Genomic DNA, 14,594 nt, shown 5'->3' with positions numbered 1-14,594 from the left:
AGTCAATCTATAATCTAATCATAAAAGAAGTATCCACTTCAGTCTGGTGAGTTCTCTGGTGGAACATTAAATCACGTTTTTATAACAAGATGACTTCTGTTAATAAAGTACAACTGAGTGTCAAGCCAACTTTGGGCCGTTCTGAGTTTCCTCTGTCCACAGAAAGCTTCAATACAGACTCTCTGATGTCCTTGTGTTCTTGCCTATCTGTGACAAAAGGATCTTAGCCAGGGCTTTGAGGAAGCCATCTGTCCCTTTGTAGAGGGGTATGCCTGGGGAAGAATTCTCTCCCACTGGTCACTCTCTGGTCAGCCCCAGCGTTGAGGTTTCCAAGTGGTTGATTGTAACCGACTCGTCTTCAAGCCCAAACTGGCCATGGCACCTCGGCAGCCTCACTAAACTACTTGCCTCTCAGGACTGGCAAGCAACATGGAGCATTCACTACTCCACTCCAAGTAACAGCATCTCCTGTTTTCTCTCATTCAAGATGAGGATTCCTATTTTGGCTGTTATGGCTATATCACTAGGACTTCAACATGTGTGCATTCCTAAAACATTCTTGTAACTGTTAGCCGTCACACATTCATGAAGCTCCTATTAGGTGGTGGGCATTGGAAATATGACAGTAAACGGCACCTGCCCTTGAGTAGCTTCCAGCCTAAGGGAGGAGGGTGATAGGAAGATGTATCCCAAGGTGGACTTGAGCCCAGAGGGTGTTATGGGAATACAGAGGAGGGACAACAACAAAGTCACCTGATCCCTAGGAGAAGCTCTAGAAACTTCACAGAAGAGGTGCCCTCAGAGTTGAGGGTCAGGCCATCAGGGACCTTGAGTACCTTGCTAAGGTATTTACACTTGATTCCAAAGACAAGGGGGATCCACTAAAGGATTTTTAACAGAGGAATGACATGATTCAATTTGCTTCTAGAGGGATCACTCTTACTGCAGTCTGGAAGACTGGCTGCAAGGGGTGAGGTGAAGGCAAGAAGTCCAAGGAAATGACTCCTGCAGTTTCCAGGCTAAAAAAGATGGCCGTGTAGAGGGGCATGCTGATGGACAGATTCACGAGAAAGGAGACAAGACAGTCTGGCTTTGGTATCTGATTGCTGTGAAGTGGGAGAAGGAGGAGAAGGAATCCAAGATAATTTCTGGAATTGTGACTTGGGCAGAAATAAACTCAGGAAGAGGAACCATTTTGAGGGAAACAGATGATGCAGTCAGCATCCTGAGTCTGACTTGACAAGGGCTTGCGGGACATGGCATGGTGAACAGATCAACAGCTAAAATGGAAAACAAACTCAAATGAGAATTCCCACAGATCTGCACTTGTCAAACCGTGGGCTGCACATTCGCTCCCCGTGACGTACGTTTGGAGCTCCAGTTGTCGTGTGCAGAGCTGCGGTATTGCTCAGGTGCACCTCGAGGGTGCAGAATCCGAGCTGCAGTCAAGAGGGTGGCTGTGACAAACACCACACCAGGTGCTAACGATGACTCACAGCCTCCCAGGGCGGGGCCTTTCGGCAGTTAGAACCAGTGTGTGTGTGTGTGACCTGCCTCATCCGCACACTTGGGCCTGGAGCCAGAAAGAAGGGAGGCCCGACCCTCAAGGAATCCGAGAATGGACAAGCAGAAGTTAGGGAAAATTAAAAGTGTGAGTCATGGAACGCTTATGCCCTGTGCTAAGCCCTGGCTGCTTTCATGACACCGGTAAGGGTGTTGGTAGGTTGACATTGACAGATTAATGGGAGAACAACTCCCTGGAGGGGTTTGAAAGGGGAGAAGCTGAAGGTTTCACAGGCAGGATAGGCTGAATAAATAGGTAATGAAAGGAGGCATGCAAATATACCGAGGTCGCAGAAAACACAAAATGCAAATCGAGCCAGCCTTTTTGGACAGCTGCACCGTTGTCAGAGAGCTAACATTTGCAAGGAGCTGCAGTATGCAAAGCACTGTATTGTGGATTATGCAGGGTCAGTTTCTGGGAAACAAAACCCTTCCTGGCCCAGGGGCTCTTATCTTGTTTTCTGAACTTGGCCGCAGTCTGGAGCAGCGCTGTCCCATAGAACTTTCTGCAATGGTGGAAATGCCCTACATCTGTTGTGGTTCAGTATGGCAGCCATGGGACACATGTGGCTACTGAGCATGTGAAATGGGCTAGTGAGACCAAGTAACTGGATTTAAAATTTTCTTTTAATTAATTTAAAGGGAAAGGTAAATAACCACACACGGCTAATGGCCACCTTATTGGACAGCACAGTTCTAGACTTTTGCCGCCCTCATGTCTGGATGAATATGCTGACTTTTTAAGCCACTGCAGGGTTACTTGAAGAGTCTTTGTTTTCTATTTCAACCTTCAAAGTTTGTGTGGATCATCATGAGCAAAACAATTAAAATGTTTATGTTGGGTAATCGCCTTCACACTTGAGCTTACCGTGCTTTCTGGGAGGTTCAGGTGATCTCACTGGTCAAAATCCCACTGAGCCAGGCCTGGGGACGAGCCAGTTGCTGCTGGTGTCAGGTTTACTTCCTCCTTCCCATGTAACGTTGGGTCCTTATGACCTGGAATCTAAATGTTTAGTTGCCGGTTGCTGATGGTGAAGGACAATAATCCTGTTCCTATCAGCAGAGCAAGCGGTACTCTTGAAAGACTGAGAGCTGGTTGGTCTCCACCTTCTTTGTTGACGAAGTAAATGCAGTGACAACATGTCCTCAGTCCTTGAGGTTTGTGCATTTGGAACAGTGTCCCTTCCAGCAAGGATAGAAGATGAGAAAAGCTCATGATGTCCCTCTTCATAGGAGGTTACTGTCTCCCACCCAAGTCCTGGGCTAATCATTTTCATCATTTTCTATGGGGAAATCAGGGCTCCTGTTTCTTCTCTGTGAAGGTTTGGGAGGGCGAAATATCCTATCAATTATAGCAGGCTCCTCTAGGCCAGCGGCTGTCCTGGGGACACGGTTTCCTGCTCGTATCGAGAGACTGCTTTGCTTTTTAGTCTACAAATCATCCAACTCCTAGTTGATTAGGGGGAGCTCCTGTGTATTTCCCTATTTATTCTACTCTGATTAAAAGTTAACATGGTTATATGTAACTTTGAGAAGGGTCTAAAATTAAGTTGCCTTTTAGAATTAAGTTGGCTTTTAGAAATGTGGCTTGGGATTGGGCTGAGGTAAGAGAAGGTATTCTAGAAGCCTCAGAACCTGCTCTGCCACTGATACCTACTAGAGCACCATTTGTAAGACTAGTCAGACACCAAGGCAATTTATAATGTAATCTAATGTTAGTATGAATGTAAGCGTCTCACTTGTTCTCGCATTGATCCCACGAGATAAGCATTAATAATAAGTATCTCCTTGATGGGAAATTGAAGTGCTTAGAAGTGGTTTGTCTGAATTCACACTGTAATGAGGGACAGAGATGGCCCTTGATGGTAAGCGTTCTTTCTACTTTGCCGCACCACTAACTTAAATGTATTTAGGAGGTACCACTTTAAAGGACATCGCAGCGTGAGCTTGATGGCTACTGCTCTATCTTGGATTCAGGTGTACCACAACCTCTGCCTAAATAAAGGTGCCGGTAAAGCCACTGGTGGCAGTGAGGTCATTGCGCATAATGGAGTGGCCAGCACGCTGTGCATTTGGGGATCTGCCCCCTCTAGGCAGGTGTCTGGAAATGTAGCTTGATACTGGATCTGTTACTTGATGAATGTCCAGGTTCATTAGAATTGTGATAATCTGAGACTGGGTCAAGGAAGGAAGTGTCAGAATTTGGTGGGGGTGCTTCACGCAGTGACTGCGGTGGAAAGCTTCCCATGGATTAAACAGTCCATTTCCATCCTATCCGCTCAATCAGAATGAACTCTCCTTTACAAATCAGAGGCAACATGTTTCTTGGAGTTTTCAGCCACAGGAGTCTCTAGAAGAGAATTAATTACTTAGGGGGAATGTTTACTGATGGAGGAGGGCTTTGGGTAGGTTTACTCCTACGCATTGAACTGTATCTTTCTCCTGCTCTTTTCTTATTGACCAGTGATCTTTTGCAACTGTAGTGCCTGATGTGGCACTCAACACACTGAGCTCTGCAAATTGGGACTGGTCTGGCCTGCGTTCTCCTTTGGCAGGTGCCTGCATTCTTGCAGCTTCCTCTGGGAGACTGGCTCCAGGACCTCCCTTGCACTGAGGAGCCTATAAAAAGAGGTTTGATAAGTTCTGTATTCCCTCAGGATTCAAAACATAGCAGGGCAGGCCCAAACTATGAGGGTTAAAGAACAAGCAGATTTTCATTGACATTTGGGTGGGGTTCCAAACCTGGGAGGAGAGAATGCTGCAAACCAACCCATGATCCTGGGGGCTGAAGAGTTCCTGATCTGGTTTATCTCATGAGGGATCTCTGGCTTCTTTTGTACCAAGTAAAAGTTGAAGGACTGAGCAGGGGTGGAGATCGACATTAGGAGCACACGAGTCAGATGGCTGATGAGTGATGCATTCAGTGACAGTTTTGCTCCCCCTGCCCTTCCTGTGTTTTTGTGTCCAGAGGCAAATCCTCCAATATCCCCCAAAGAATATCAGTAATACAGAGAGCAAAGCAGAGGTGAATTTCACTGTGGAAAATTCACTCTTCTTTGATAGAGAAGATGTGACCTTGAAGGCACTTGTATAATCAAGGGCCAAACCCTTGGGATATCATTACCTGGAAAGAAATGGAGATTATGTAAGTCATGTTGTTTTGGGTTCTCTGGCAGACTGAGGTGCAGTGACAGAGTGCAAACATGAAAAATCCTGTTCTTATACTTTGGAAATGGCCAGTTCTGTGCATCTGACCACATATTTTTGTCCTTATTTCATCATTACTTTTATATGTACAACCATATCCTTTTTTAGATGCGGTCTGAGTGTTTTGCAATGATGATTTAAAGAATGAATAATTTTTATAGCATGAAGTAGAAAACTACAGAAATCTGTCAACAGCCTGTCCCCCAAACAAAGTTTGTGGGGAGGAGCATTGAAACCTCAAGTCCTAGAGTATCCCGAACGTGTGAGTATCGCCATTCGAAATGGCCACAGCTATGCACGTGAGTCTTTGCATGAAAATACAAGAGCCCAGCTGCGCATTTGTTAACGGGTCTAGGAAGACTGCTACCTGCTACTGTTCAACCTACGTTACATTTTTTATCTGTTCCTGAGTTTTGTTCCTACGTGCAAAAAAATGTGAGAATTTATCTTAATGCTAAAAATGTGTTGTTCTAGCCAAACTAGATTTAATTTTTGGATTAATCTCACTCCCTTAGTTTAATCAGCAGCAGGCATTCTATTTCGTCTTTGACTAACAGGGAATGAACGACCCAGGCGATGTGTTCTTCTCGATGGTGCCAAGATTGTAAGAGAGTCTCTTTCCCCTTCAGACTCTAGGTGGAATATTTTATCGTGTGATTTCATGTTCCTTAATAGGGAGTATAGATCTCACCCAGGGATACATCTACATCCATAAACATCAATCATTGATGTTTTTAAGGTATCCTTTGAACATTAAATAACCACGGTGTGAGCATCCCAGATTAAAGGAGAAATCCCAATGAGAACTTGATTGATATCAGGAATCCAGGATCTATCTCGGGGATCCACGCCGCTGACAGAGAGAGAGTCTGTCCTCTAGAGTATATTGCAGGCATAAAATATTAAATAAGAATTCATAAAAGGCATATAACTCATCTTAAATCAATTCACCATGCTAACAAACGGTGTTGAATGCAGCTTGTGGTATTTAGTGCTTACACAGGATAAGTAAAATCTGTACTCAGATAAGATCTTAAACATGAACTATGATCATGTAGTTCAGTGGTTCAGAGCACCCTCCCTAGATTGACTGCCTGGGAAGGAACCCCGACTCCACTACACACTGTCTGTGAAGTCTTGGGTCAAGTTTCTTATCTTTTCTAAGGCTCAGTTTCTCATCTGTAAAATGAGGTAAATACATAGAGATTTATGAGAATTAAATAAGCTAATATGTATAAAACACTTAGCACAGTCCTGGAACATTGTAAGCACTCAGATAATGGTAACTAAAACTATTATCATTATCATATCACTATCATATTGATCTTATTATTTTTTATTATCATCCAGACAAAAATACTTGAACAATTTCTAGTTATTACAGGATGCAGTTATGACTACATTTTACTCTATTTAAAGACAAGATTAAGCAATGCAGTGGGTTAGATTAGAAGCCCATACAGATATATGATTTATCTTTGTATCTAACTTATGGCTATGGTTATATGGACAGATCAGATAGACATCGAAGCAGGTGCATAGATAGAGAAATGATGCTGTGCTTTAGAAGGCCCAGTGCCTCAACTCTTTTTTTTCCATTTTTTAAATTTAAATTAAATTAGCCAACATATAATACATCATTAGTTTTTGATGTAATGTTTAATGATTCATTAGTTGCATATAACATCCAGTGCTCATCACATCATGTGCCCTCCTTAATGCCCATCACCCAGTTACCCCATCCCCCCACCCACCTCCCTTTCCACAATCCTCAGATTGTTTCCCAGAGTCAAGAGTCTCTCTCTCATGGCTTGTCTCCCTCTCTGATTTCTCCCCATTCCGTTTTTTCTCCCTGTCCCTATGATCCTCTGTGCTATTCCTTATATTCCACACGTGAGTGAAACCACATGATTATTGTCTTTCTCTGATTGACTTATTCATCTTAGCCTTAACTCTTGAAAGAGCTGTAGCACTTCTGATTTGGATGGTGCCCCAGAGACAATCTCCATCAGGCCCATCAGGAAAAAAGATCGAGGCCCAACTGGGGTGAAGGGGGACAGTTGCACAGCAAAGGAGCCGCCTGGATGGTACCCAGGATGGGAGCTCTTGCCCTTGCGTCTCCCTGCTCTGCCCTTTAGGATTCTCCAACACCTCCTTTTTGTGTTAGCTTTTTCCTAAGTGAGGTGCGTGCGCGCGCGAGCACACACACACACACACACACACACACCAGCAGCAGAAGCAAGGGGGGGGGGGATCTCCCAGAGTTCTAAGTACCTGTTTGGAAGATGACCCACTTGAAAACCGGGTTCTCTCCAAATTTGTCTCTGGCCCCCAAAATTGATCTCGTTTCTTCTCATTTGGGTCTCTTCTGTATTCCTGCCGTCTCAGACAAGCCTGCAGAATAAAAAATGTGTCTTTGGCTTAGGTCTGCGATGAGCATTGACAACTTTTTGCTTAATTCCTATCACGAGGAGCATGAAATACATAATGTCCATCTCCAAGGGCTCATCAACACCTTTACCAAGTGTGAAGACGCTCAGCCAGACGTCATTCTCTCTTCCATTTGCCCAAAATGCCAGGTCAAAAATAGTCGTCACTGCTTTAATAAATTAAAATCAACATACCAAGAGGTGTTTTGACAAGTATTTCCCCAACACTTACCTTCTTAAGGCAGGAAGTACTTGATACATGGCATTAACTTCCCCTTCCGCCTTGTCTTCAGAGCCCCTCACCCTGTCGCCGCTCTGCTCCGGTCTCGTGGATCACACCTGGTTCCAGGGTAAGACTTTTCCTACGTGGGAGCTTTGGCACGTGCGTGAGCTTCCTTCCACTTGGAATGCCTTTCGTGGGATGTTCGCAGGATGGCAACTCCTGCAGATCTATTCAGATCCAGCTCACGTGGCATCTCTTGCCTTGCCTTGCCGTGCTCCTCTTCCCCAGGCCAGATTAATTGCTCCCTTATACAGACGCAGCTTGAATTATGCAATTTTTTAAAACTGTTGTGTTTAGTTTTGAGCCCGTGTCTCCTGCTGATCAGTGAGAACCCTCAGGGTAAGGACCACCTCTTATCTTTGAATGCCGCAGCATCTAGCATTTAATGTTCACTGAACTGCAGATTGTTTCAGAGGGAAATATCAGTCCCCAAATGCAAAACGATAAAAAAAATAAAAATAAAATAACCAACAAAAATTTCCATTTTTTAAAAGACAAAATTAAGAGAAAATCTAGTACTGATATATTTCTTCTCCAGGATCAGGACAGAAAAAAAGCCCAAGGGTATCATGTGCTATGGGGGTTTCAACTGATATTTTAAATAGTTTAAAATAGTAAAACTTCTTGGAGCATTTCTATAGATTCAGTGCCCGAATTCACCTTTGCGCTGCTAGAGCCAAATTATCCGCTGTCATGGTAAAGAAGTGCAATGTAAAGACCAACAATACTGTTTCTAAACAGGGCCTGACATCTCCCCTTCCTGGCTGGGTTGAGAAGGAAAGATTCCTTCTGCATTTTTCCCCTTTGTTAGAAAATGCATCTCCTTCCTTGATGTGGAAGCACTTGCCAGAATTTCATGCCTCTGGGAAAGCCTAATATTATGCTACGCGGTTAAAAATAGAAATGACCTGATATTAACAAAACATTTACCACTTGGAATTGGGAGCAGCGAGCTGGTTACACTTTACACTGTGCTTCACAGCCGCGTTGCTGGTGAAGCCCTGGCCTCAGGGCTCATGCACAGCGGCCAGGTGGTACCTGCAGCAAGTGGAATCCTGCTGAAAAGTATGGTTCCACCCTGCCTTATTTGGAAAGGGAGAGCAATCCAAAATGGTTGCCCCCCCCTTTTTTCCTGTTTCACTGTTAATCTTATTTTCAAAAACTATGCTATATAGATAGCAAAACATTTTAATAAATCCTGGGCAGTGTTTTTTTTTTTTTTTTTTAATTATTCGGCGGGGGGGCAGTGGAGGAGCAGAGGGAGACAGAATCTCAAGCACACTCCCCGCTGAGCTCCGTGGAGCCCAACACAGGGCTCCATCCCAAGACCCTGAGGCCACAATCTGTGCCAAAAACAAGAGTCAGATGCTCAACCGACTGAGCCACCCAGGTGCCCTGGCAATGTCTGTTTTAATAAATAATTTGAGCAAGAAAATCCCCAAAAGTACTGGACAGTAACTATGATAAATAAGTTAAACACTGAGCAAGAAAATAAACCAAAGTAAACCTGAAGAGAGTTAGCCAGAGAGTTTAATGACGTTCAAGTAAGGATGGGCCTCTTCTTTTCCATTCCTTTTCCAATGACTTCAGATTGGAGCCCGTTTGGGAGGAGCCCTGGCTCAGAGTGCTGTTTCCTGGAGCGGCAGATGTCTGTGTTATCCTAACCGACTGGGATTACAGGCACAAGCAGCAAATGCTGATAGGCTCAAAGTGGAGGACGGTGTTAGCAAATGCACGCAGGACCAAGGCAGATTTTGTGGGATGAACAGAATTCTTGTGGGTTGAGTGTTTTTTGAAAATTCTCTCCAAGAATGCATGCAACTTAAATATTTCTTTACCAAAAGGGGAGGAGGAGTAGAATGCTTTGCAGTGTCGAAAAAAAAAAATTCCCCTCTGGTTCCTCATGCCTCCTCCTCTCATAGAGGAGCCCGAGAACAAACCGGTGTCAGGGTAGGTAATTTTTATCTTGATGCAGCCAAACAATCTTTCTGTGTAAATCAAACAATGGTCCTCTTGAAGTGATAGCTTTGCCCTGTTGAAGGAACATAGGGATAGAGGCAAGTCCAGACTTCCAGTCCTAGAAATAGCAAGAACCTAGCCGTAACGGCTTCTCATCCTCCAGGGGCTAGTTTTCTTGTTATTTGTAAGTTTTTTGTTTTTTTGTTTTTGCCATTTTTGATGCTGATATTGTTTCCACTTTGGGGGGCCTGGAGTGGCAGGGCAGAGTGTGAAATCCATAGGATGGGGAGGAGGAACTGACGCATCGTAACTCATGATCACCAGGGGCTCCCCTTCCCCTGGAGATTTAAAAATATTCCCCTTTCAATTCCACATGTCTGGAGCTAGATTGCTATAAATAAGTTTCTGTTCATGTGATGGAATTGGCTAAGCGCAGTCTTAAAACTGAAGGCTTCAGGTAACTCCTTATTTCCTCCTTGAGCTGGGGAGGCCCCCCCTTCACTCCTCCTGTGGCATCCCCCCCCCCAGCACACCCCTCTGACTACGGGCACGCAGTCAGGCTGCCTACAGAGCACAAGCTCCCACTGTGGGGGCAGAACACAGAATGTGCATATATGCCTGTGGGGGATGACGTGGGTTCTGTGACTCACTGTAACTCAATACGGGTAAACATGACAAATCCCAGCTCTGCCACTTTCTCGCAACGTGACCTTGGGCAGGCTGACTAACTCCATTGATTCTTGCTTCCCTCATCTGTAAGAGGGAGATGCCCTGTGCCGCCAGATTGCCGGGGAGCCTGGGGCCCTGTTGGCAGGACGCTTAGCAGAGTGGCTGGCTCCTGGCGAGTGTTCAGTGAAAGGCACTCATCACTGCCATCATCACCGTCATCACCGTCATTATCATCATTAGGCTTTAATTGTTGTTTCTGATCCCATTGCTTGCTTTACGTCTATTTCTAAAGCCAGCCTTTGCCAAATCACGTGACTCTGATCCTGGTCAGGGAAGAAGAAAGAATCTTTCTGTCTGGGCCTGAGCTTCATCCTTGTTTTTGTGCCCTGGAGGCAGAGGTCTGTTTCCTAGGCCTGCAGTTCCCCCACCAGACAACTGAGGAGATCCTGCCCTTAGTCAGTCCGGGTACCTCATAAACTGCTTTTTCTTCAGTGTTACAGTTTTCTGAATCCACAGGGTGGAGGTGGGGGCGGGGGATGCCTCAGTTTCTTATGCTTATTTGATTATCAGTCTCACCTTCAAGTCCTCATCTGGGCTCCTGGGGTCTTAAGAAACCCTGGACCATAGGACCATAGGGACACTTCCCTGGCCTCACGGTTCCAGTATGAACCACCCCCTCCGCCACCACAACGCATCCCTGCCTCCCGAGCTCGGTGGCCTCTGCCAAGGTTGCTCAAAGCCTTCAAGCGTTATGAGAAGTGGGACTTGCCATTGCTTCGGTTGGTACTTTCTGTTGTTCTTATGATCTAACATGCATAACCCGGAGTTGGGGGGTTTAATTACCACTGGTGGCATTATTCAAGTTCATTAGTTTCAATTTGACACGCTATTCCCCTCAAATGAGTTTCTTTTCCTTTTCTGTTTGTGGAGAGGACAGAAGCACGTACCTCAGGGGTGAGCAGAGCAGAGAACGCCCTCCCCCCCCGGCTCCAGTGGGAGGGGAAGCTGAATTTTCTCTACTCCCTCAACCCTCTGAGTGGATGGTCCGCAAGCCCCCACTATCTGGCATTGTCACCTGTCATGTCCTTGAACAAGTTTATAGCATCATGTTCAGTTGTTTGCTCAGTCCTTGAAAGATCAGGATGAATAAATGACAGGAAATGAAACCCATCCGAACACATTTGATAGACTACGGAATATCATTCTGAAATGCCAAGTGTAATCTTTCTCTCCAGCTTTCAGTAGACATTAATGGCTAAATTCTGCCTCAAGTTACATAAACACATTTGACCAAAAGAAGGAAGGAAAAAAAATCTGTGCAGCATGAACACCCTTGAAGAAACAGAGCCAAATCCTGAGATGGCATGTAATTATGTACTAGCTACCAGATTCTGAAATAGCATGTAATATGCCAAATAGATGTTTATTTCCTCTTGTTTTTTCAAAAGGGTCCCACCCAACCACTGAAAGGAGCAGCATCAAAATAACTCAGGGTGGGTTTAAGCCACCTCTCCTGGTGCCGGCACACAGACCTGTAAAGGCACTGCTAATTTGGTGCATACCAACCCTTAGCGTATTTTAGGATGTTGCAGGAATAGTGTACACAGGAGGTATGTAAGGGCTTCAATTTGAGCCAGTTCATTAAAGGCAAGTGAGGCACAGGAAGGAATCTGTGGCAAATGTATATGATTTAGGAGTCCTATCTAGTTATTAGGTCTTACACTATTTGTACACCCTGAAATGGGGAGTCCCTAGTGTCCAGGCAGTTGTTGCACTGAGAGTGAAAGCTGGGATTCCTTGGGCCAAACTCATTGATGAACCAGGGTTTCGATGTCAACCCGATGAGAAGTCTGCCTTAGTAAATTATTTAGATACACACAGGCCATATATGGACCAAGTTACTGAGGGGTTATTAAGGTCATGCAATTGATTCTTAAACCCCTACTTTAAATCCTTTCTGGAACAAGACAAGGGAGACTAAATCATACAAATAGCTCACCACTGTTCCCTTCAAAGTCGTTTCTGTGGGTTGCTATATCTTTAATTCAACAATACTCAGAACATATTAAAGACAACCTTATTTATTTTTTGCAGACTTTGTGGTGAGTGGTTTTGAAAATGCTCAATGAGGGTGGACTTGACCTTGAGAAATAGTTACAAGTCAGCTGAATCTAAGACTGATAAACAGAGTTGGTGGTCAAGTTAGGTAATGCTGGCTCACATCAACAGCAGGACATTCAGTTCAACACAGAAGAGTAAGACTCCATCCCTGCCCTTAAGAAGCTGTGGTCCAGATTGAGGGGAAGTCACCCAGAAGCAATTTCAATACAATTTCATAAGAAACGTGAAAGAGGTATGAAAGGGTGCTTTGGTATTGGAGTGATGGAAATGTTCTAAAGCCAGATGATGGTGATGGCTGCAGATTTGGTAAATTTACAGCAAGTCATTAAATTATACACTTAAAACAGGTGAATTTTATGATATGTGAATTATACCTCAATAAAGTGGTTTTTAAAAGAAGGGTGTGGTGGGAGTACAGAGGTTCCATTTAGTTCTAAATTCAAACAGCAGTCTTTACCACCCTTGTCAAGAGAGTGAAGAAGGGGGAAGTAGGGGTCAGAGAAGCGGTAAAGATTTAGGCTACTCTGGCTATGGTTCTTGGGTCTTGGACCTGCCTCTAAGTGAGGGGAAACAACTCGAGGGTTTCATGCATTCCAACTGCATCGTCAAGTTCACATTTTAGATAAATTTCAAAAAAGCAATCTGAAGGATGCCAAGGTTGGAGGCAAGGAGACTGGTAATAAGGACATTGTAATGATCTTGGAGAGAAACCACGGAGGTGGGAACCAGGGTGGTGGTGATGGGATGAAAGGAAGGCACAAGTTCATGAGCTTTTAGGTGACGGTGGCAGGACTTGGTAACACATGGGATGTGAGTGGTGAGGGAGAGAAAGGAGTCAAGGAAGGCTTACATACAGAGGAGGACAGCAGAGGTGGACATGCTGAAGTGCCTCCGTAACATCCAGGTGGAAATGGCCAACAAGCAGGTGTGCATGTGAGTGCCACACTTTGGGGAGACTCAGGATTACAGGCCATTAGTCTACGAGTGATGGTGAAAAACGTGGGAGGGAGGAGATGGGTCACAGAGACCTTGTGAGTTGGAAGAAAGCTAGGCTGCTGGAAACCGGGGGAATTAACATTTATGGGGCAGGGAGAAGAACGTGAGAGAAACAGAAGGAAAATCAGCAGTGTGTGCTGTCAGAAAGCCAAAAGAGTAATGTTTTGAGAAGGAAGGAGTAATAGTGTCAAATGTAGATAAAGCTTCAGAAAACAAAGACCAAAAAGATGTCCCTTAAATTTGACCTCTGACCTTAGAACAACTTCAGGGGAGGGGAGGGGACCGCCAGGCTGCAGCAGGTTAGGAATGAACGGGGGTGGGGGGAATGGATATAGAAATGTAGCAGGTTGGGGACATCTTGGGGACAGTGCCAGGGCTGTGGCTAGAGAAGGACTGCGTGTCCTGCAGCTTTGTTCTTTTGTTCTCAGGACAGGGGGTACTTGAGCATGTTTGTAGGCTGAGCCAATTAGAAGGAAGGAAATGTCAAAGATACAGATGACAAGTCCCTGGATGGAGAGGGGCTAGACACAACGGGGTGTGGGCCAAGAGAATGTCGCTTCCCCCTGGGGACTTGAGGGCTGGATGGGTGTGTAGCCTGGAATGGAAGGGGAGGAGTGGCGAGGCTTCCCACCTGATGGCCTTGGGTCCTTTGCTTTGTTTCCTGCGTGTATTAAACAGGAAGAGAAGTTCTTTGTTGAGAGTGTGGGGACTGCAGGTCTGAAATAAGTAGGAAGGTTGAAAACCAATGATGACAGAGGGAGCTGATGGACAAGTAAGCATGTTGATGTGAGTCAACCTTCACTCCTTTCTCTCCCTCACTCCGCCTCTCCTTATATTGGCATGATGTCAGTTCTGCTTCTGTTTCCTGGGTTGGGCCACCTCTCACCACCTCCACTGCTACCCCCTGGGTCCGAGCCACCATCATTTCTCTCCTAAATTTCTATTTCCTTACCAAGTTTTTCTGCTGCTTCCCTAGCTCCTTTCCTTTCTGTCCCATACAGCAGCAAGAGTGATCTTTAAACACTGTAAATCGGATCATGCCGCTCCCCCACTTAAAATCATCCCAGTAATTCTCCCTAAGAATAAACTCCAAACACCAAACTTTGTCCTGAAAGATTCGACATGATCTGGCTCGTTTATCTCTCCTACCTTGTCATGTGCCACATTCTCCCTTGATCAATGTGTTTCAGCCACTCTGGCCTTCTTTTGTTTCTTCCAGGGCTCCAAGTTAGTTCCTGCCTCAGGACCTTTTCACTTGCTTCCCTTCTGCTCAGGATGCTCTGGCCTGCTCTTTCCCATCTTTCACCTCTACAACCAGATGTTACTTCCCCAAAGAGGCTTCCCTACCTGTGTAAGGGAGCATCACC

General features: G+C 45.1%; 2 protein-coding genes across 3 annotated transcripts in view; one reads left to right on the top strand and one right to left on the bottom strand.

Annotated features, from left to right (window-relative positions):
* LOC148107936 (uncharacterized) overlaps window positions 1-14,594 on the top strand; it is an 84,656-nt gene that overhangs the window by 21,292 nt on the left and 48,770 nt on the right. The window lies entirely within an intron of this gene.
* The window catches only part of MARCHF10 (membrane associated ring-CH-type finger 10), a 78,937-nt gene that overhangs the window by 55,423 nt on the left and 8,920 nt on the right, over window positions 1-14,594 (bottom strand). Inside the window, exon 4 of the mRNA XM_087854235.1 lies at window positions 7,045-7,164. Within this exon, the coding sequence (XP_087710361.1) occupies window positions 7,045-7,164 (120 nt within the window). The remainder of the gene's footprint in view (window positions 1-7,044; window positions 7,165-14,594) is intronic.

The sequence above is a fragment of the Ursus americanus genome, chromosome 23, assembly GCF_024610735.1.
Source record: "Ursus americanus isolate L20-20 chromosome 23, mUrsAme1.1.p, whole genome shotgun sequence".
NCBI lineage: Eukaryota > Metazoa > Chordata > Mammalia > Carnivora > Ursidae > Ursus > Ursus americanus.
The sequence above is the reverse complement of the archived record's forward strand: the minus strand, read 5'-3'. Positions and strand labels throughout refer to the sequence as shown.